This window comes from Dictyostelium purpureum (genome assembly GCF_000190715.1).
Source record: "Dictyostelium purpureum unplaced genomic scaffold DICPUscaffold_133, whole genome shotgun sequence".
Lineage (NCBI taxonomy): Eukaryota > Evosea > Eumycetozoa > Dictyosteliales > Dictyosteliaceae > Dictyostelium > Dictyostelium purpureum.
In genome coordinates, this window is record NW_003519470.1 from 1 (window position 1) to 22,479 (window position 22,479).

General features: G+C 24.3%; 10 protein-coding genes across 10 annotated transcripts; 4 read left to right on the forward strand and 6 right to left on the reverse strand.

Moving 5' to 3' along the window:
- The first annotated feature begins 430 nt into the window (after positions 1 to 430).
- DICPUDRAFT_92090 (uncharacterized protein) lies at positions 431 to 1,563 on the forward strand. The gene is made up of 2 exons (XM_003288357.1): positions 431 to 804; positions 1,025 to 1,563. Exons 1-2 carry the CDS (start codon positions 705 to 707, stop codon positions 1,243 to 1,245), a joined length of 321 nt encoding a protein of 106 aa, XP_003288405.1. The 5' UTR covers positions 431 to 704; the 3' UTR covers positions 1,246 to 1,563.
- Positions 1,564 to 2,956, reverse strand: DICPUDRAFT_94639 (uncharacterized protein; the record flags this gene model as incomplete). The annotated part of the gene is made up of 4 exons (XM_003288375.1): positions 1,564 to 1,761; positions 1,831 to 1,908; positions 1,974 to 2,513; positions 2,592 to 2,956. The coding sequence occupies 4 exons, from the start codon at positions 2,954 to 2,956 to the stop codon at positions 1,683 to 1,685; spliced, it is 1,062 nt and encodes a 353-aa protein (XP_003288423.1). The 3' UTR covers positions 1,564 to 1,682.
- Positions 2,957 to 3,356: 400 nt separating this feature from the next.
- DICPUDRAFT_152631 (uncharacterized protein) lies at positions 3,357 to 5,770 on the reverse strand (the record flags this gene model as incomplete). Its single annotated transcript, XM_003288376.1, has 2 exons — positions 3,357 to 5,537; positions 5,615 to 5,770. The coding sequence occupies 2 exons, from the start codon at positions 5,768 to 5,770 to the stop codon at positions 3,357 to 3,359; spliced, it is 2,337 nt and encodes a 778-aa protein (XP_003288424.1).
- A 488-nt stretch (positions 5,771 to 6,258) lies between these two features.
- DICPUDRAFT_34032 (uncharacterized protein) lies at positions 6,259 to 6,659 on the forward strand (the record flags this gene model as incomplete). The annotated part of the gene is made up of 2 exons (XM_003288358.1): positions 6,259 to 6,362; positions 6,533 to 6,659. 2 exons carry the CDS (start codon positions 6,259 to 6,261, stop codon positions 6,657 to 6,659), a joined length of 231 nt encoding a protein of 76 aa, XP_003288406.1.
- A 459-nt stretch (positions 6,660 to 7,118) lies between these two features.
- On the reverse strand, positions 7,119 to 8,806 carry DICPUDRAFT_152633 (histidase; the record flags this gene model as incomplete). Its single annotated transcript, XM_003288377.1, has 2 exons — positions 7,119 to 8,505; positions 8,574 to 8,806. The coding sequence occupies 2 exons, from the start codon at positions 8,804 to 8,806 to the stop codon at positions 7,119 to 7,121; spliced, it is 1,620 nt and encodes a 539-aa protein (XP_003288425.1).
- An 877-nt stretch (positions 8,807 to 9,683) lies between these two features.
- DICPUDRAFT_79210 (uncharacterized protein) lies at positions 9,684 to 10,163 on the reverse strand (the record flags this gene model as incomplete). Its single annotated transcript, XM_003288378.1, has 2 exons — positions 9,684 to 10,051; positions 10,151 to 10,163. The coding sequence occupies 2 exons, from the start codon at positions 10,161 to 10,163 to the stop codon at positions 9,684 to 9,686; spliced, it is 381 nt and encodes a 126-aa protein (XP_003288426.1).
- A 124-nt stretch (positions 10,164 to 10,287) lies between these two features.
- DICPUDRAFT_152635 (uncharacterized protein) lies at positions 10,288 to 12,091 on the reverse strand (the record flags this gene model as incomplete). Its single annotated transcript, XM_003288379.1, has 3 exons — positions 10,288 to 10,531; positions 10,598 to 10,893; positions 10,973 to 12,091. 3 exons carry the CDS (start codon positions 12,089 to 12,091, stop codon positions 10,288 to 10,290), a joined length of 1,659 nt encoding a protein of 552 aa, XP_003288427.1.
- A 2,042-nt stretch (positions 12,092 to 14,133) lies between these two features.
- On the forward strand, positions 14,134 to 16,281 carry DICPUDRAFT_79212 (uncharacterized protein; the record flags this gene model as incomplete). The annotated part of the gene is made up of 8 exons (XM_003288359.1): positions 14,134 to 14,157; positions 14,231 to 14,318; positions 14,391 to 14,463; positions 14,530 to 14,709; positions 14,782 to 15,476; positions 15,828 to 15,843; positions 15,945 to 16,001; positions 16,074 to 16,281. The coding sequence occupies 8 exons, from the start codon at positions 14,134 to 14,136 to the stop codon at positions 16,279 to 16,281; spliced, it is 1,341 nt and encodes a 446-aa protein (XP_003288407.1).
- A 632-nt stretch (positions 16,282 to 16,913) lies between these two features.
- On the forward strand, positions 16,914 to 19,660 carry DICPUDRAFT_88032 (uncharacterized protein; the record flags this gene model as incomplete). The annotated part of the gene is made up of 5 exons (XM_003288360.1): positions 16,914 to 16,953; positions 16,987 to 17,508; positions 17,575 to 17,721; positions 17,796 to 19,124; positions 19,233 to 19,660. The coding sequence occupies 5 exons, from the start codon at positions 16,914 to 16,916 to the stop codon at positions 19,658 to 19,660; spliced, it is 2,466 nt and encodes an 821-aa protein (XP_003288408.1).
- Positions 19,661 to 19,854: 194 nt separating this feature from the next.
- Positions 19,855 to 22,331, reverse strand: DICPUDRAFT_152639 (uncharacterized protein; the record flags this gene model as incomplete). Its single annotated transcript, XM_003288380.1, has 4 exons — positions 19,855 to 20,923; positions 20,998 to 21,285; positions 21,350 to 21,738; positions 21,825 to 22,331. 4 exons carry the CDS (start codon positions 22,329 to 22,331, stop codon positions 19,855 to 19,857), a joined length of 2,253 nt encoding a protein of 750 aa, XP_003288428.1.
- Positions 22,332 to 22,479: the final 148 nt, after the last annotated feature.

The following is a 22,479-nucleotide window of genomic DNA, read 5'->3' on the forward strand; positions in this document are numbered from 1 at the left end:
AAAAATTAACAAATTTTTTTTTATGTAGGATATATATCACCCACACACCCACACACACATAAAAAAAAACTCAAAATTAACAAAACTATATACTTACCCCCCCTCTTTTTTTCTCAAACACACACCTACCCACATAAAAACACACACATTTTTTAACAAAAATCATTGAATTTATTTTTTTTTAAATTATGTTTAATTTTTTTTTTTTTTCAGTTATTTTCCAATTTTAGCTTATTAAATTTTTATATCTAAATTAATCACAAGTTTTAATGTGGAATTTTTTTATATTAACATATTATATATTATTTTTAAATTTTTTATTTTATTTTATTTTTATTTTTTTTTATTTCTTTTTTTTTTTTTAATCAATATTTTTTTTAATTTAAAAAAAAAAAAAAAAAACAAAAATATTAAAATATTATTAATAACCAACAACAACAACAATAATAATAATAATAAAAAAAATTTAGATTTATATACATTCACATATATATCTTTTTTTTATTTTTTAAAAAACAATTATTTTTTTTAAAAATAAGTTTTTTCTTCCCAATAATAAATATAGCAATTAAATAAATAAACAATTTATTTATTTTTAACATCACCATCACACTCTAAACTTTAATTAATAAAATCAAATCAAATTAATTTAAATTAAATTAATATTTTTTTTTTCAATTATATAAATAAACAAATAATAAAAAATGACAATCTATGAACCAAACACTTCAGAAGAAACTTATAATAAAATTAGAACAACCCCTAGGGTATTAGTAATGGTTAGTACTAAATGGTGTATTCAATGTATGTATAAAAATTATTTAAAAGTATATTATAATATGTTTTTTTTTTTTCTGTTGATTTTTTTAAAACATAAAAACACACCAACAGTCATTTTTTTTTTTTTCTAAAAATAAATTTTTAAAAATTTTTTTTATATCTTTTTTTTTGTGGTTGTGGCCAATTTACATATATAAAAAAAATTGATTGTAATATTAATATTTTTTATTATTATAAAATATAGGTCATAATTTTACACAATATTACGAAAAAGCCAGCAACAAATTAAGTTCCTTCTTATTTTTAAAAGTAGATTACGATAAATGCCCTGAAATGTACAAGGAAAATAAAAATGTTGAAAAAGTCCCAACTTTCATTCTTTATATTGATGGAATTGAAACTAAAAGATTCCACAGTTACGTCAAAACAAATCTCGATAAATTAGTTAAAGATTATACTGCTTAAATAATAATATAACAATATATAAACAAACAATAATAACAAACAATAACGTATCATTATAGTAGTATTAATAACATATATTCTTTTTTTTTCCTTATTTTTTCATATTAAAATCAACCACCCATGTATATATATATAATTTTTAATTTTTTTTAAAATATATTAAAAAAGCAACAGTAAAAGTAGAAGATGTGATATAATTATAGTATATACAAACAAGCAATAAAAACCCAGATATAAATTTAAATGTTATATAGTCTATAAGATTTAATAAGTCTTAAATTTTTTTTTCTTAAAATAAAAAAAAATAAAAAAATTTTTAAAAAAAAATAACCTTTATCTCTTTTCTTTTTTTATTTAATCTTTTTTTTTTTCTATTTTATTAATATTTTTATATATTTATATAGTTATAAATAAACAAATATATAACTAACTACAAACTATACAGTGTATAATTTATTCATAATATGGGAAACCTCGACATATGATTTATCAAAGCCTTGGCAATCTTGAACTGAACTATTTTATTTATTTTTATATTAATAGATTATTTTAATAATATTTTATGAAATTTTAAAAAATACTTACACTATAGTTTTCTTTGGAAATTTAATGCAGGGTTTTTTTTTACAGCTTGATAAATATTCACATTTAAATGTTGCTCGGCTGTAATAATAAAATTCATTTATTAATAAAATAAAATAATTAAGAGTAAATTATTATATACATACAAAAATAAACTTGGGTTAATTTTGGTAAAATCAATAAAAGGTTTTGAGACGTCCATTGTATATTGATTTGAATTAAATATAATTTGATTTAAACCAACTAAATTGTTAATTGTGTATGGGAAATTTGGTTTTTCTAATGAACCAGTTTGAAAGTAAATATTTAATAATTTTAATGACGAAAATGAACTAGGCTTGAATGTGGGGATTTGAATATTTTTTTTAGTTTTGGTGGTAGATTCATCTAAAATTAATATAATACGATAAATATTTTTTAACTTTGCCCCTAATGAATCAAATAATGCTTGGGTATTACTTGAAACAATGGGTAATGATAATGCTGTTAGTTTATTATTAATAACAATATCGGATCCATTTGTTACATCAAATCCTTTCAAAGAGTTCTTAATATCTAATGTATTTAAATTGCTATTAAAGAAACTGCTTGCAACCTTTCCCCCAAAATATTTGATACTGATAAAAGTTAAACTCTCTGGTAATTTAAATTCTTTGGTTAATGGCAATAAATGATAATCTATGTGACTATAAATTTCAAAAAAAACAAAAAAAAAGTTTTTATTAATAATTACTGAATAGAGTAACTTTAAAAGTTATACATACATTATATTTAATTTGGTTAATTTATATAAATTGTAAAAAAAATTGGAACTAATTTCGACATCGAACAATTCTATATATTGCAAATCTTTGAAAATTGTTAAATCGTTGTTAATTGTTTTTCTATCTGATGAATAGCCACGTCCATCTAATGATTTCTTGGATTGCAGCTGAAGAGATATAACTGTTGCCAAATCACTATTGGAGTCTAATTGGGTGCATGAAAAACCATTAAAATTGCATACATCATCTGTAGTTACACCATATAGAGTTGAAATTAATTCTTTAGCAGCTTTTAATTGATCATTTGGTAATATTTGACCTTTAATTAGTACAAATAAACTAAAAAATAATAATATTAATTTCATAACTTATAAATTTAAATTTGATAATTTTTAAATTAATAAAGAAAAAGAAGTGAAAGAAAAATATTTATTTGTGTATCTCCAACACAAATAAATAATATATTTTAATTATTTTTATGAATGTGAGAGAGGGGTTAATATAGGTGTGGTGAATGGATATGCTAGTAAAAAAAACAAAAAAAAAGTTATTTATTATTTATTTTTTATTATAATTAATATTACATTATATTTCTTTTTATTTTGTTTTGTTTTGCTTTTTAATTGTTTTGCTATGAACATTATATCTTTTTTTTTTTTTTTTTTTTATTTATTTTTTTTTTTTTTTTTTTTTAAAATATATAAATAGAATATTTTACCATGCCATATTGAACAACACCCCTTGATTATTATTTTTATTATTGTTTTATTGATGAATTCTTATTACAGAATCAGCACCACCAGAAGCGAAATATCCTTTATTTGGATGATATTTAATACAATGAATTGCTTCATCATATTTTGGACGATGTGAAGGTAAATCTTGAATACAAGTTTTTGAAGATATATCCCAGAAACGAATTGAGGAATCATGAGAACAACTTGAAAGGTAAAGACCAGATGGGTCAATGGTAATCGAGGAAATTGAACTTGTGTGAGCAACCATTGAATGTACAATAGAATTTGAAGAGAGATCGAAAAATTCAATTTTGTTATCTTCTGTACCGGTCATAGCAAGTGGTAAAAATGGATGAGAAACAATTTTATTTACTTGGACATCACCTCTTGTATTTTCGCTTGATTGTTTTAATTGGTGAATAATTTGTTGAGTTTCTAAATCAAACATTAAAATTGAACCATCTTTATATGCGGCTAAAAGTTTTCTGTTACCTTCGGTTACTGGTAAAGATAATGAAGTTGGAATATGATCCTTACCAAGTGGATGAGAAAGGGTATATAATTGAGCAGTGCTATTAGTATCCCATAATGCAATGGTACCATCGGCTGATGCTGATAACAATTGAGACATTTGAGGTATTGAAACCAAATCCCAGATACCATCTTTATGACCAACGAATTCTCTCTTTAAATAATTTACAACGCAACCATGTTTATGATATGGATCGATATCAGCTGGTGGTAATGACCATTCCTTAATGATCATATCAAAACCTGCAGAGAAGAAAGATTGGAAATCGCCTTCATGCTCATTTTGCTTATTCCATTCTGTAGTGTAAACTGGGCCATGGTGACCACGAATTGAATAAATTGGCTCAATCTCTGGTGATGGAGATTTCTTGGTTGGTGCAAGATGATTGAGATTCCAAACTTTAATTGAATGATCTTCTGATGCTGATACCATTAAAGATTCAGTTGGATGGAATTGAATTGAACGAATACCATCAAGATGTGAACGAAGTGTATGCTTTAATTTCCAATTACGTGGCGCTGCTGAGTCACTTAATGATGTCTTTGAACTATCATCTAAGGTGATATCGTTTAGATCTGAAGCACCTAATCCACCCTTTAGTTCTGATAATGTTGATGAAGATGAAGATGAAGATTTCTTTTTAATGCTACCCATTAATGATTTCTTTGATCTACTTGAAGATGATGATGAAGAGGTTGAGGATGATGGTTGTGGTATTTTTTCTTCTGTATTTTGATCTGGTGAGGGGAATGAAAACTCAACGTTACTACCGTTGTTACCTTCCATTTCTTGTACCATAGCTTCTTTAAAATTCTTATAATTACCCAAACCTTTAATCTTCATTCTTCCTTTTGAATTTGATAATTTATTAAATATATCTTCTTCATCAAATGTGTATGATTCATCAACTGATTGACTAGAAGAGGATGTTGAAGTTGTGGTTGTGGTGGTTGTTGATTTATCATTATTTTTACCATTATCTAAAGATTCTGTACTATTACTTATACCATTACTACTACTACTACTACTTATATTACTTGAATCTGAAGCAGTATCTAATTGTTTTAAACTATCCAAAAGTGACTCTGAATCAAATGAAGTTGACAATGAATCTAATGATTGAGCTAAATCATTAACATTTGTATTTGAAATAAAATCATATGTTGATTGTTGTTGAGTATTATCCTGTTGTTGCTGTTGTTGTTGCTGTTGTTGTTGTTGTTGCTGTTGTTGCTGTTGTTGTTGTTGTTTCATTTGCGCTGAATCTGATGAGTTACTTAATTTACTATTATTCTTTAAATCTAAAACTGTTTGAATTGTATTTTCGTTTATACTGACACTATTTTCATTTACATTATTTGAACTATTATCAAAATCATTGAAATCATTTGGTAATGAATTGGGTACTATTATATCGTCATATCCAAACTCTTTTAAATACTTTCTGATAATAAGTCTTGTTGTATTATCTTTTGATTTCTTTGGTGGTTCTCTTTTTTCTGGTACCTCTATATTACTTTCATTATTCTCTACATTAATATTACTTTTATTACTATTACTATTATTTTTCATTCTTTCACTTTGAAGTGCATATTCTAACATTTTTATTCTTTTACATAAATCATATTTGAGTCTTTCTGATAATTTCTTTTCTGATTCTAATTTTGAAATACGGTTCTAAATAAAAATAAATAAAAATATTAGATATTGCTATTGGTAATGCTACTATTGCTCCATTGCTAATGATACCATACATTTAACTCTGCTTTTTCTGCTATCCAATGAGCTTTATCTACTTCAAATTTTAGCCATTCAGTTTGAAGAAAATCTAAAACTTTTGGCATGTTCATTTGATTTTCGATGCCAACACCAACCCCACTACCATTGTTATTGTTAATTTGACCTTCCATTTTTAATTTATTATTATTATTATTATTAATCTATATATTAAATTTATATGAAGGAAAAGGGGGTGCGTGTGTTTTTAAATTATATAATAATATTTTTATTGAATATATTACTTAATATTATTATTTTATTATTGCTATTATTACTTTATTTGATTATGATTATATTGTACAACAAAATATTGGTTTTATTTAATTAATTAACAAACTAATTAATTAAATGATAAATAAAGAGATTGATTGAGCTCAAGTTATTTTTAAATTTTTTTTAAAAAAAAAAAAAAAAAAAAAAAATTTCTATGCTGATTAAATTTTAAAATTTTTTAAAAAAAAAAAAAAAAAAAAAAAAATATTTTTTTTTATTTTTTTTTAAATTTTTTTTTTTTTTATGTTTTTTTTTCATTTTTTTTTTTTTTTAATTTTTTTTTTTTTAATTTAGATCTAAATACATTTTTTTTTTATTTTAAAACTAAAGATATAATAATAATAAAATGGCATTAACACCATATTACAGTCCAGTAGATCCAACTTTCTATCCACTTTTTGCATTTTTATTTTCAGCTGTTGGTTTAGCATTTTTAGCTGTTTTTATTATGTATGTATAAAAGTGAACATCACAGCGAATGGTGATTTAGTGTGTTTATTTATTTATGTGTGGTTTACAATGATAACTATTGTTTTTCAAAACAAAAATATTAAACCATTTATTATCCAATCAATTATAAATATTTTATTGGCTGATACTAATAAATACTAAATATTTAGGTCTGAACTTACATCAAAAAGAGGAGGAAAAAACATCTTCTCAGAATTAACAATGGCTTTAGTAGCATCATGCACTTTAGGTTTAGGTGGATTCTTTGTTTTACTTTCAGCTGGAATTTATGTTTAAATGATCAATTTCTTAAATAAATTAAAAAGAGTGTACACTTCAAAAAAAAAAAAAATTATATAAAAAAAGGAACCCAACCAAAAAAACCAAATAAATAATAACAATAATAATAATAAAAAAATAGTAAATATAAAATATATTTATTATTTATTAAAAGAAAAAAAAAAAAACAATAAAAAATAAAAAAATAAAATATTTTATAAAAAAATAGAAATAACCAAAATTATTTATAGTATATTTCTTTATTTGATCACACTTGTGTAAAATTCATTACTAATAAAATACTTTCTATAAAAAAATAAAAAGAAAAGGAATGGTGGATAATTTGATGTAAAAAAAAAAAAAGAAAAGAGGAAAAACTATATATCATCTGTGCATATATAGTGTTGATTTTTATTTTTTTATTTTTTTGTTTGTTTTTTTTTTCTATTATATAAATTTTAATATTTGCTATTAGTTTTAATTTCTATTTAAAACTTCATTTACAGCATTTAAAATTTGACCAGTTCTAATTAATTTATAAACTTCTTCAATATCTGGAGATAAATATCTATCTTTTTCCATAAAAGAAACTTTTGAACGTACTAATTTGTGAACAGCCTCTAAAGGTTCTGTGGTTTTTAATGGTCTTCTAAAATCAATAGCTTGACAAGCAGCTAATAATTCGATGGCTAAAACATTTTCTACATTTTCAACGACTAGTAAGCATTTACGAGCAGCCCAACCACCCATTGAAACGTGATCTTCTTTGGCGCTACTGGTGCTGAGAGTGTCTGCTGATGATGGATGGACTAAAACTTTATTTTCGCTTACTAAGGCGGCAGCGGTACAATGAGAAATCATGTAACCGGAATTGAGGCCACCACCGTTGACTAAAAATGATGGTAAACCTTCGCTTAATTGAGAGTTTACTAAACGTTCCATACGACGTTCACTAATATTTGAAAGTTCGTGAATACCAATGGCAAGATAGTCAAGTGCTTTTGCTGGATATTCTCCATGGAAATTACCACCTGAAATAGTTCCTACAAATTCTTCGGTATTGAAAACCATTGGATTATCTGTGGCAGAGTTCATTTCTGTGGTGAGGATATCTTCGGCAAATTTAATGGTATCGAAAACAATACCATGAACTTGTGGGACACAACGAAGAGTGTATGAATCTTGAACTTTTTTTGTATCTTTATTTCCAATGGTGGTGATTTCGGATGGGAAACGTTCGCTGTGTAAAATGGATCTAAGGAAGGCAGCAACTTCATTTTGGCCAGTGTGTGGTCTTGCTGCATGAATTAATGGATTGTAGGCAGCTGTTAAACCTTTTAATGCTTCAAATGTGATTGCTGTAATGATATTGGCTGTTTGTGCAAGAATTTTGCAACGATGTAATGCTTCGATACCTAATGATGTGATTAATTGGGTACCATTGATTAATGCTAAGCCTTCTTTGGCATTTAATTCAATTGCTGGAAGATTATGTCTCTTTAAAATCTCTTCAGATGGTGAAAATTTATAGTTTCCGCTATCTAAACAATTGATATCAATTTTGCTGTGGAATTGATTATTGGTTTCGCCAAAATCATACATTTTACCTTCACCCATCATACCTAATGCTAAATGTGATAATGGTGCTAAATCTCCACTGGCTCCAACAGTACCTTGTTCTGGTACAAATGGTAAACAATTTGCATTTAAAAAGTTAATTGCTCTTTTGACGGTTTCCAATGTAATACCGCTGTTTCCTTTAGTTAAAACATTAATTCTCAATGCTAATAACATTCTAGTTCTTTCTGGTGATAATGGTTTACCAACACCTGATGAATGAGATCTAATTAAATTACATTGTAAACTTTATATAAAGAAAAATATTAGTTTTCTCCAATTGTTTTTAAAAATAAATTATTATTGTTATCTTACACTTTAACTTGATCTGGTGGGATAATAACATCAGAGAATAAACCGAAACCAGTGTTAATACCATAGACTGTTTTCTCACTCTTTAAAATATCTTCAATTACATCTCTACCCTTTTGAATAAGTGCTTCTACTTCTTGAGTAATTGCAACTTTATAACCATGGTAACCAATATTAAAAAGATCTTGTTCTTTTAATGTATTACCATCCAAATAAATAATTTTTTCTGATTCCATTTTCTTTTTTAAAAAAATATTATATTATTAATAAAATCTTTATATTATATTAAATTTTTAATAAATTAAAATATGTGTTGTTATGTCAAATTGCAGAAATGATTACGAAACAAATACAAAAAAAAAAAAAAATAAAAGATATTTAAAAAATTAATTTAATTTTGAAAAAAAAAAAAAAAAGAAAAAAATAATAAAAAAAAACAAAATTTTGCACAAAACCGAAATTTCCAAACAAAAAAAAAAAAATTAAAAAAAAAAAAAAAAAAAAAATATTTATAATCTTTTAAAATAATTAAAGACACTACCATTTTTTGACGCTTTAAAATTATCTAGTTACTACAGACCAGACTTAATAATTATTAAACTAAGTTTTTTAGATTTGACTGACTTCTTTTTTTGAATTTATTTATTTATTTTTTTCTTTATACATTATTATTAAAAAAAAAAAAAAAAAAAAATAAATAAAATTAAATATTTATTATAATTGATTGGCGATTTTTTAAAATTACATAAAAATTAATATTAAAATTAAATTTATCTGTTGTTTTTGGTGGGGTAATATTATTTTACATATTACAATTGAATATTGTCATATAATGATATATTTCCTATAGTTTGTGGATTTGATATTCACAACAAATAAATTGATTATTTTATAGTTGTTATTATAAATGGAAATTGTAACAATACATATAAACTATAACAAATTGTATTTGGTATTTGGTATGTATGTTATTTTTTTTGTTTTTTTTTATATTAAAGTATTAATTATAATAATAAATAAGAAAACAAAAATAAAATAAATAATTAAAAAACAGATAAATGGAATATATTTAATCATCTTACAAATATAAAAATACAATTATTTAATTTTTTTTTATTTGTATTTTTTGATTAATCCATTTAATGTATTTATATCCCTCGCTTCGTGGATTTCAACTTGTAAAGTTTTTAATAACTTATTTTTACCTAGTTGAAAGAAAGCTTCTTCTTCAGAGTTATCCACTGTATCGGGAAGCCACCCAAAACCATTGATTTTTTTATTTGAACCTATAAAAATAAATCTACTATTTGTTTTTGAACAACTTGATTTTATTGAATCTACTAAATCAGAGTTTAAATTTGATATAAATTTTATATTTTTTTCACTTGAGGTAATATCAATACCCATTAAAATCCCTATGTTGCTTTGTTTATGATTGCAAACTTCATTTTTTAATTTTTTAAATTCTTCTATACATCTTTCTACATAAATATGTATTTCAAATAATTATTTTAGAATTATGATTTAAAAATACCTCTTTATTATTAATTATAGAAATTTATAAAAAAAAAGATAATTACCATCAATATTCATTTTATAGTGTGTGATTTAATTTAATTTAATTTAAAAAAATAAAAAAATTAAAATAAAATATTTTTTTGATCAAAAAATTAAAAAAAAAAAAAAAAAAAATCTTTTAGGAAAATAATCTATTTATTTATTTGTTTTCTTTTCCTTTTTTATCTTTTTTAAAGTGTGAATATTGATCGTGGGTTATAATTAAATCTCTAAAGGCTTCAATTTGACTATCATTACCTCTTTTCATAATCTTTTGCATATTTATAATGAAATCTGGTGTGGCGATAATATTTTGTGAAACAATAACCTTAAATATTTCTAAACATTTACCAACATCACTTGAGAATGAGGTAATAATACCTGAATAATGTTTAACAGTTGGTCTATAAAAAAAAAAGTTAGTGATTAAGTTTAAAAAAAGTAAAATGTATATTTTATAAACTACTTACTTTATACCCAATTCTTTCATTTCGGTTAATAATTCATAAACTTTATTATGTTTACCTAATTTTGAATAGGTTGAGATTAAGATTGAAAATGATTCTTCATTTGGGAATAAGTTATAAGATGCCATATAGTTTATAATATTATCTATTAGTTTATCTACATCGTATTGATCTCTTTTCTTTATTGAATTCATTGATGCAATTCTTAAACAAACTCTATATAAATTATTAACAAGATGAATATCTGGTCTAATTGATCTATTAAATATTTCTGTTGTTAATTCTATAGCTTTATCAATCTATTTAAATTAAAAAAAAAAGAGGATTATTAGAAAACCAAACTTTAAAATGTTTAATAGATAAATATTGAATACATACATCATTTATATTGTTACATGTTGAAACTAAAATATCGTATGTTCTTGTATCTGCATTTAAATGTTGAGTATATTTATTTTCTTGAAGTATTTTCCACACATAAAATACACCTTCGGGGTTTAAAGTATGTTTACAGGCATTGAGTATGGTGTTGATAAAATATCTATCTGGTGATACTTGATTCTTTTTTGCTTCTTTAATAATATTTAAAAAGTGGTCGATTTGTTTATTACCTTCGCTACGAATTTCATCTAAACGTTGTGAGTTTTTTGAGGTTCTAATTTCTTCCAAGATATCTTTACCCTTGATGTCAAGTTGGTATTCTGCTTTAATTTTCTCGCTTTGAGCAATTACCCATGTTGTGAAAGTGGTAATGTCAGGCTTGACACCAATGCTCTTTAATCTATCTATAAATGAAATGGCTTCTTGATTTTTACCCAATTGAATTAAAGATTTCATTAAAATATTAAAAATATTTACAGATACTTCAACTTCATACTTTGCAATATCTTCAAAGATTTTGTTGATTCTTTCTTCAATTATCTTTGAATCTATTCCTGTTGCTGTTGTGCATGTGTTTAATAATGTGCCAAATACATATACACTTGGTTTAACTTGATCCTTCTTCATTTGATTATAAAATTTATATGATAAATTAAAGTTTCCTCTCTTTGAACATGCCAATATTAATTTTTCATATGCATATAATGTTCTTTTCTGTGGCATTAATTTGAGTAAATCTTCCATTTTTTCAATATCTCCTCTTTCTGCTAACTTTTCAAAATATTGTTTTTGTGATAATGATCTGTCTTCTGGTGCTCTAATCATAATATGCTGATTATTATATTTCTTTTTTTGAACTATTTGATCTGACCCTGATTCTTCATTTTCTGATGGTTGATTTGATTTAATTGGTTTGGTATTTGTTTGTTTTGGATGATGTTGTTTTAATTTCCCATTATTTTTAATAATCTCTGTTCCGGTGTTGGTTGAAGTAGAGGTTGAAAATAATCTATATAGATTATTGCTATTACAATTGTTTCTAATGGAACTATTTAATATTATATTATTTATTAGGTTTCTATAATTAATTTTATATATTTTAAAATTTTGCATCATTTTATTTGTAATAATATTAAACTAATATGAAAAATTTAAAATTTTTTTTTTTTTTATTTTTCGTTTTTTTATTTTTATTTTTTTTTTAAATTAATTTTTATTTTTTATTTTTAATTAATTTTTTATTTTATTATTATTTATAATAAAATAGGCTGAAAGGACCAAACTCCATTAGAAGTTGCAGCTTTAAATAAACTTCAATGAAAAATTCAAAATTTTAATAGATTATGGTGCAGGTAAAAAAACTGTATAATTTCAGATCAATTCCAAAAAGAAGTTAACTATGTAGTAAATAGATCACCACACGAATATGTATTTGGATATTCAATTCTATTCAGATTATTCAAAGATCCACTTCTCAATTTCAAGTTTAATTACAATATTTTTAGATTTATCCTCAAATAAAGATACAAGTGTTCTAATAGTAATTCAATTGCCCCATTATTTTAAACTATTCAAATAACAATTTTAAATACTATCGAAACTTTTAAACAAAATAATAATAAAAAAATATTAAAAGGTATTTTTGAAGTTTTAAAACTATTGTTATTCAGTTTTACAAAAAAATTATTATTTTTATTTTCTAATTTAAAATTTTTTGTCAAAGTGTTGATGACTTTTGATACAATAAATCATCAGTACTTTTAATCAACTCGATCTACCTTTTTTTTTAAGTGATGATGATTCTTAATGATACATTAACTATAGTATTTTTATTGTGTTTTGTTTTGTTTTGGTAAATATTTATATTTTTACCACATTGCACAAGTTATGCACGGTAACGCCAATTCATTTATGATTCGGAAAACCTGCGAGACTGATATTCGGACCGGGAGCGGTAACTTGCAGGAAATTCCTTCTAAACTTCAAAATCTTTGGGAAGATTTATTTATCAGTGATAAAAAATAATATTGTTGTCTGAGGGATTCGAACCCTCGCATCAATGATATTGCAGCCTTAATGCAACCCCTTAGACCAACTCGGGCAAAACAACATTTTAATATTTCACCTTATTTTATTTTTTTTAAGGTTTTTTTTCGGAGTTCAAGTTTTGGTTAAAAAAGATAAAATAATTAATATAATGTGATACAAATATTTTTATTATTATATTGCTTTATAATTATTATAAAAATTAAACCTTTTTTAAATCATAAATATAAAACTTTTTTTTTTTATTATATTTTTTAAATTTTAATTTTTAATTTTTTTTTTTTTAATTTTTCAAAAAAATAAAATAAATAAATAAATAAATAAATAAATAAATAAAATTATCATTGTACAGTTATTAAATTTTATTATTAATTTTTTTTTTGAATATTATTAAAAAATAATAATTCAGTAAAAAAATGGCATATTTAAAAGGATTGCTGTTTAATTTATAATAAAAATGGCTTTATTTGTATAATTTATAATAAAAAATGGCTTAATTAACAGGATACTGTTTAATTTATAATAAAAAATGGCATATATAAAAGGATATTCTGTTTAATTTATAATAAAAATAAAAAAAAATTCATATGACTTTTTTTTAAAAATTGTATTTTTTTAAACAATTAATTTTTTTTAATTTTTTTTTCAATTTTTCAAGTTTTTTTTTAATATGCGGTTTCTTTAAAAAGCTATTAGAATTAAATTATTACCAAATATGATTCTAACAGATTTACATTTTTTTCTACAACCCTAATTTTAACCTAATTTGGATTTTTTTGACCAATAAAATAAAAAAGGAATTTTTGATTTGATCTATTAAATATTTTAGGAAATAATTATAGTTGATTAAAATTTCTCTCATAATTTAAAATCCTATTTAAAGTTTTTTTTTTTTTTATTTTCATTTTTTTTTCAAGCAATATCAACCATAAAGCCATTTGTGTCCCGTATAGCTTAAATTTAGTTCGCCTCCATATAGAATCCAGTCCCGCCAATAAAGCCAGCTTTTTTCTATTTGTTGTATTTTATATATATATATATTTATTTATTTTATATTTTTGTACATTTAACTTCTTCAAAATAAAATTACCCTATAGTAATAAATTAAAAAAATGGGTATTATTTTTTCTAAAAAAGTAAGTATCTCTTATATTATATACATTAAAAAAAATAGAAATTAATATTAACTATAGTTTTATTTGTATTCAGAATAACGCCATTGAAGACTTCTTAGGTTTGGAAACCAAGATTTCCAATTTAGAATCCAAAATTAAAAACAAAGAGGAAATTCATTATAGTATTTTTTGGAGTATCCTTTTCTTCAACATAGTTATCCCAATTATTTTATTATTTATTTCAATCATTATAGGAATAACTCTTTCAGATGACACATTGTTTGTAAAAACATTATGCTATTTATTTTCAGCAGTTATCCCATTCATGTAAGTTTTTCATTTTATATTATTTTTTATATAATATTGGTATTAACATTTATATTATCATTTTAGAATTTATATATTATGGGTATCATTTAAATTCATTTTTGGAACAGTAACAGAAGACTACCAAAATGAATTAAAAGAATTAAATATTTGTATGGAGATCTTATTAGAAGATAAAAACCTCCAAGCTGAATTAAATAGTAAAAAAAATTTACAAATATTTGAAAGAGTTTTAAAAAAGAGTAGGTATCAGAAAGTATTAACAAATATTATAATAGCGATATAGTTTCTAACATTTTTTTTTGAAAATTATCATAGGGCTCAACAACAACAACAAGAGGAACTTCAACAACAACAACCAGAGGAAGTTCAACAAGAGAAACCAAAAATACCCCAAATTTTAATTCAATGGGCTTCAAAAGAAATTGAACCAAAAGAAAATAATTCTATCTTGGGGGAATTAAAAGCCATTAATATTCATTTGTCTAATTTCGTCGTTTTGAGAAGTTTAGAAACCAATCAACTTGACCTCTTTTTAGCAAATATTATAAATTGTGCCATTCATTTTGAAAATGTATCAGATGATGTCAAAACTATTAGTAGTCTAATAGTTTCAAAAGTAATTGCTCAAGCACATTTTGATTCAAATATTTCACAAGATCATATATATATGATCGAATCATATATTTTAGAGCTATACAAGATCATCAATAAATACACAAAGTATAGATATCATCAAATAGAAGGTGTAATTTGTGTATTTAAACATTTCGCAAAATCCCTCCAAAATAATCAATTTAATATTATAATCAAAGATATGTTTTTAATCCACTTGGTTTGGAGTTCTGCTTTAAATTTATTTGAAGATTTAGAATATCTCGAACTTAAACAAGAATTCCGTCAATTGTATAACGATACCTATTGTATTGTTAGCAATTATTTCATTTTTACCAGCGATACCATCCGTTCAGAAAACCTATTAAGATTCAATAACAGTATCAATAATTTCTGGGGTAGTTTATAAGCGATTCACATTCAATTATTAGTTTGGTGCAATTTTTAAATATCACTTCTCTGTTTCCCTAATCAAAAGTAACCAAGGTATTATATCATTATTTATATTATTTATTTAATATTAAACTCTTTATTAATATTTTTTATATTTATTAAATTTAGATTACTATTTTCCTAGATCTTTAATTTTTCTCTTTTTGTTGTAAATGATTCAACTTAGTTTTATTCCCAACAGTAATTACAGCCCATTTCATTTTGAAGCAGTACAACCACTATATTTTAGATAGTTTTTATTTTTTAAATTTTTTATATTTATTTTTCAAAACCCTGTATAATATTTTTAACATCAGATTCAAACAATAGAAAGTAAGTAAAATACCATATAGTTATAAAACAATAACAACCAACATATATAGAATTTGAAAATAGTGAAAAGATTATCTAACCATTTTAATTTTTATTTTTAGTTTGACATCCCTAATAGATATTAAATACTATTGTAAGGTCTGCCCATACGAATTTAAGTGAACAGGTGTCTCTCTACTATACCAAAATATACCATCAACTAATTTCCTGTACAAACCGTTCACCAAAAGCTCTAAGACTAGCCTTTTATCAAAGATACCAGAAATCATTTGTCCTCAATCTTCCTTTGTAAATCAATCTGAAGCTCCATATTCTAGCATCTTTAAGCAGCTTATCAATCTAAATTTTCAATCTAATCAACTTTTTGATGAATATCAAATTTGTTCTGGCCAAACAAATATGGTAGATAGTCAATTAGTTCTAGATGAAAAGATTTAGAATTTCATATCCCACAAGCCTCTGTATATTATATTTCAAATTTGGGCATTTTTTTTTTCAGTTAAGAATTAGTTAGATGAAAAAAATTATTGAACCTAAATATCCACTTAAATTAATAATAGTTTAACCTAAAAATAACAAATCAAAATCAAAATAGATAAAAAATATTTCAATCAAAAGATTCATAAATTAAAAGCAAAAGGTTATCTTTTTTAAAATAAATTTTAAATTTTTTTATTTTATTTTTTTTTTTATTTTTTTTTATTTTTTTATTTTTTTTTATTTTTTTATTAACTTTAATATTTGGTTTTATATATTCGGGTCCTCTTTATATTTAATTACAGTACTTTAAATAAAATAGAATGAATTAAAAAAAAAAAAAAAAATATATTACCATTTTTTAATTTTAAAAAATTTTAAATTTTTTTTTTTTTTTTTTTTTGATTTTTTTTATTAAATTTTTTTTTTTTTTTTTTTTTTTTAATTTTTTTATAATCCATAATTAAATAATCTTTTCTATACCCTTTTTTTATTTATTTATAGAAATAATTATACTATAATAAAATAAAACCAGTACAAATAATATAATAAATTACTTAATGTTATTATTATAAAAAACATAAAATTTTAACATGTCATTTATTTCATGGAAAAATAAAACATCAACACCAGGTGCCTCGCCAACTGCAACATCACCTCTTACAGGTTCACCAATAAATTCGACATTACAAAATACCGGTAATAATAATAACAGTAATAATTTAAACAATAGTAGTAATGGTACACCAACAAATTCCAATACATCAACACCAAGCAGTATTAGTGGTTTGGGACCTCTTGGTTCATCATCGTCAGCACCAACATTACAATCAACAGGAGGCTTTACATACACACCAAGTTCTGCACCAATGTTTAATAGTGCATCAAATTTAAATAGTGTTAGCAATAGTACAGGTATTCAATCACCAACATTGTCCTCCTCTACATCTTCAGATTATAACAATAGTACAGTTGGAAGAGCAAATTTAATTGATACATCACAATTCAATAACAACTATACTCAGTTTGGTGGTCAACCACTTGTTCCACACTCTGATATTGGTTCGGCAGTTTTAAATAAATTTTCAAAATATCTTTTAACAAAAGGTTATAATTTTGATGGTATTTTTAAACCACACCCAGAACTAGAAAATGAAATTCAAACTGTTAAAAAGAATTTGTTAAAAGGTAATAATAATAAAATAATATTAAAACAGTCATATGCTTTTAAATACTAATTAGTTTTTGTTTTAGATTTAAGTTTAGATGCAGAACAACTTCATATTCCAACTTTAACTCAAAATCCATATGTTATTGCAGAATTATTTAAACAATATTTATCATTGTTACCAGAACCTCTGTTTTCATTCCATTTATATGATAGTTTTTTATTAACTCATTGTAAGGATTATTTACCTCAAATAATATAAAAATAGAATTATATATTTATATTTTATTATTTTATTTAATTTTAGCGATTTTATCACCATTGGATAGAATTTGGGCATATAGATTTTTATTATTATATTTACCAATGGGATTTAGAGGAGCTATCAAAAGTGTTTTAACAGTTTTACAAAAGGTTCACCAATGTAGTGATCAAACTAAAATGAATTCTGAAAGCTTATCTAAAATTTTTTCATCTGTATTTTTAAGACCCGAAGAGCAAATGTATTATATGAAATCCGATCAACAAACCATTGAAGAAATTGTCAAACTTTGGATTGAAGAGTATGAAACAATATCAAAACCACCAACTGGTCCAAATTCAAGAGTTTCTACAATTTTATCATCAATCCCCCCACACCCTCAACAACAGGCACCAAATTTACAACAATTTTCAACCTCCCAACCCCCACAAACTTTACAGCAACCAACCATTGGTTTATATAAAATTGCAGGTTCAAACTCATCAAATAATTTACAATCTAAATCTCCAAAACTATCCTTACCAACCATTCCAAAAGATGATCATCAACAAGTTACAATAGTTAAATCTAAGCCAGTAATACAAACAATTGAGCCAAAAAAACCTATTGAACAACCAAAAGCAACCCAATCACAACCAATAAGTATTCCTAATAATAACAATAATATTAGTAATAATAATAATAATAATAATAGTAGCACAACACCAAATAGTAGCCCAGGTAGTTATAGATTATCAATGTTAATACCATCATCATCATCATCATCACCATCTGCATCAACTATTTCTCCACAAGAGGTAGAAGAAAAAGTAAATAAAATTAAAATTTCAATCGATGCTACAGTCAGTGAACAAACCCTTTTACAAGTTAAGAATCTTCTTAAGAGTATCGAAAAAGATTTTAATTATAATAATATTATAAAATTCTCGACAATCCTCAGAGATGCTAAAAAGCATATGAACGAATCAGCCGAAAAGCTTTTAGGGCTCAATAAAACAATCATAAGAGAATTTATTCAAGAGTATCCAAAACCATTATCCTACAATCTTTTAGTATCATCAACACCAATTCTCGATAACAGTGCACTTGGTGATCAAGAAAAGAAGGCCAATGATTTAAAGAGGGCCTCTCAGGTTGCTTCTGATGAAATTTCAGATTACATCTATTTCTTTAAATTAAATGTTAGCACATTCGAAAACAAAGAACAGGTTATTGCAACAGCTCAAATTTTTTCCAAACTAAAGTCAATTCTAGACTCACCAGGTACTTCATTATCTGATTTAGTTGCTAATTATAATAGCACTGGTACCATTGACTCTTCATCACCAAATAGCTCCCCATCATTAGCCAGATTCAATAACAACTTTAACAATAGTAGTTCTGGCAATTTAAATAATTTACTTTACAACCAAATCTCAACAATCAACAACCAACCATTATCTTCATCACCATCCTCATCACAAAATATGGGTGTTCCACCAGTACCAATTTCTCCATCATCACAGGTTAATAATAATAATTATAATATTGATAAATCAACAGCAAGAGTTATCGAAGTATGTACAGAGGAAATTAAAGTGAAAATTGATGTAAAGAAAAACAAAGTCGAAAACGCAGATATAAATCAAGCTTTTGAAATAGGTAAAAATATTAGAATTATAAAAACAACTTTAGACGAATTATATAATGAATGTAAACTTGCATTCCCACCAGAAGTTAAAGCCCAATCTGTTCCAGGCGAGGATCAATTATCAACACTCAGAAAAGCCTTACCTATCCTTTTTGATAGATTCAAAACTCAAATTGATTGTCTCTCTCAAAGAATTTTATTAAACAATTGCACATCCAACGAAGAACAAAATTTAATTATGGATAAATTATTATTTATTAATAGACATTTAAAAGTTTAAAATAAAAAAAATATATAAAATATTTCCATCCCAATAATTAATAAACAAAATAAAAATATATTTTAAACTCCTTATAATTAATTAATATTACAATTAATAATAAACCAAAAATAAAATTATATTATATTATTTTTTTTATTATTTCTTTATTATCTTTTTTATATACAAAAATATAAATTATTTTAATTATAATTTCAAAGACCATTTGGGTTTTGGTTATTGAGTTCTTTGTTTTGTTGAACTATTTTATGTTGATTATGGAATTGTGAAAGATGTTTAATACCTTCACGATGTCTTTGATAGTTTTCAGTTGTGATTGCGTATGTTAAACGTTTGTTATTGATTTTAATTAATTGAGTTAAAGTTGGATATACACCTTTACGTGATATATTGTGTTTTATAGATGGCTCGGTTTGGGATACAATTGGCAAAACATCTCTTGCACCCCATAAAGGAGTAAGGTCATGAATTTCTTTAAATCTTTCGCTAATACCACCCATTCTTTCGAAAGCTGCTAAAATATCATTGTATTGAGGGTGTGATGCTAAAATCCAAGAACAAAATTCGAATAGTGTTGGTATTACAGTTCCACAACCTGTTCTTCTTGGTCTATGTCTATAGCTATAAATATACGAGTTGCTGTGAGTGATTGAGTTGTTATGAGTTTGATTGTTCAATTGGAAGTTGTAGAGTCTTTCCTCTTCGATCATTTCATCTCTTAAAGTATCAGCCTCATTGTTTAAACCACTTGAAACGAAACGATAGCCAAAATGTACTCTGTGAATCATTTTATGTTCGATTTCTAATTGTCCAGTTGGTTTTAGTACAAGTATTGCTAAAAATATTGAATTTGGAATATAATAATTCAAATAGAACAAATAAGAACCTGGTGATTTGCTGAGTGCGTTGATTCTCTTCTCTGCCCCTTGTTTAGTTAAATATCCATGGAAGCAAGGTAACTTCATATAACTGATGTTCACACTACTTGTGCTACTTGGTTCACTGGACACACTTCGTGGAGCGTCAAAATAATTATAAGAAACACCAAATAATTCGCATTTTCTTTTCATTGTATCTTCGATTAAGCCCATTAAAGTTCTTTCGGTGTCACCATGATTTAAATCTACTGTTGATCTTTTCTTTTTTAATTGTTGTGATACATCTATATAATCCAATGATTTATTACATCTAATAACTTCTGATATTGCTACTAAACCGTCTCTTGCCAAAAAATTATTTGATAATGATACATATTTTAATGTTCTGTAACAAAGTAAAAAAGAAAAAAATATTAATATGGATTTTTTTTAAACAGTTAAATATTTGTGATTACATACGTATTAACTTTTAATGCCTCTGCTATTAATTTTGTACCATTATCTGTTAATTGATTTATGCCCAAATTTAATAAAGTTAACGATTTGTTATACTTTATCATTTCTGCTATTGGTAGCGCGTCAGAATCTGTAATGTTGGTAATAAATGATAATCTTAAATAACCATCATAACCATTAAGTGAGAATGATCTCATGTGTAAATTATTGTGCATTGCCTGACAAATTAAAGTTAAAGAATTACCATTCAAAGGTAAAATTTCAGGAGCTGTATAATCTTCTTCACCAAATCTGAAAAAAAAATATTAATAAATAATTTAATTTTAACGATTATTATATTTTAAAAAAAAATTACCTGACTTTAGTTCTTTTTTGGCAATAATCTGAATTTTCATTTGCATTATCCCCTATAATTGATAAACCCCAAAATAAATCGGTGAAAGTTGGGTCATTTGCAGAAACTCTTTCTACTATTCTACCAATAACTTCAGAATTTGTTTTTGAATTTGAATTTTTTGCAATAGTTTTTGTATCTTGAGAAACCAAAACAGGGTGTCTTAAATATTCACAATTTTCTACTAATGTTTGAAGTGACCAAAATCTATCTCTTGTATGTGGATCTTGAATTAATGAATACCCAGGACATAACCCATAAATTAAATTGTGGCCTATTTCATTATTAGCCTTCATCCATGACATTGCATAACTACCTGGTTGTGAACTTGGTCTAATTAAAAATGTTCCCTGAAATATAAAAAATAGTTTGAATAATAATTAATATAAAACTCCTATGTATGTGAAATATTATAAAGCCATTATAATTTTCTTACCTCTGGTTTACGACTTAGTAACTGTAATGCTACATCTCTTGTTGCTTCTTTATGGAACCATGGTTGATCTAAATCTTCAGATCTCATATTAAAGTCCACTCTACCTAAACCTTGAGTAAATACTAGTTGTCTGTTATTTAAATAGACTGCTGCTAAGTGTTTAGCCTCGTTATTAATTTCTTCAAGATTAGTTCTTCTTACACTTTTGGAACTACAAGACCTAGTTAACATACTACTATGATTGTCACTTGTGATATACATATCATCAAGCTGTCCACTATCTTCAAATGAATGCGGACCACTTGTTCTAAATGATAAACTATTCATACTACGTGAAATATTTACTATTGATAAATTATTAATTGATAATAAATTATTGTTTGTATTATTACGAATGTTATTATTATTATTATTATTATTATTATTATTATTGTTATTATTATTATTATTATTATCACGGTTATTGGTGTTATTATTACTATTTCTATTAGTGCTATTTGATGTCATTATAATTTTAATTACAAGAGAATAACACTTTTAATCTTTGATATATATACATATATAATATTATATATTTTTTTATTTTTTATTAAAATTTTGTTTTAAAAAAAATTGGAAATGAATTTTAAAAAACTATTATAAAAAAAAAACTGAT

What these genes read in the sequence shown, in the direction of transcription:
- DICPUDRAFT_92090 (XM_003288357.1), top strand. Translation starts at nt 705, where the DNA reads ATGACAATCTATGAACCAAACACTTCAGAAGAAACTTATAATAAAATT. An exon ending in TACTAAATGGTGTATTCAAT is followed by an intron (nt 805 to 1,024) that starts GTATGTATAAAA and finishes TATAAAATATAG; the next exon opens with GTCATAATTTTACACAATAT.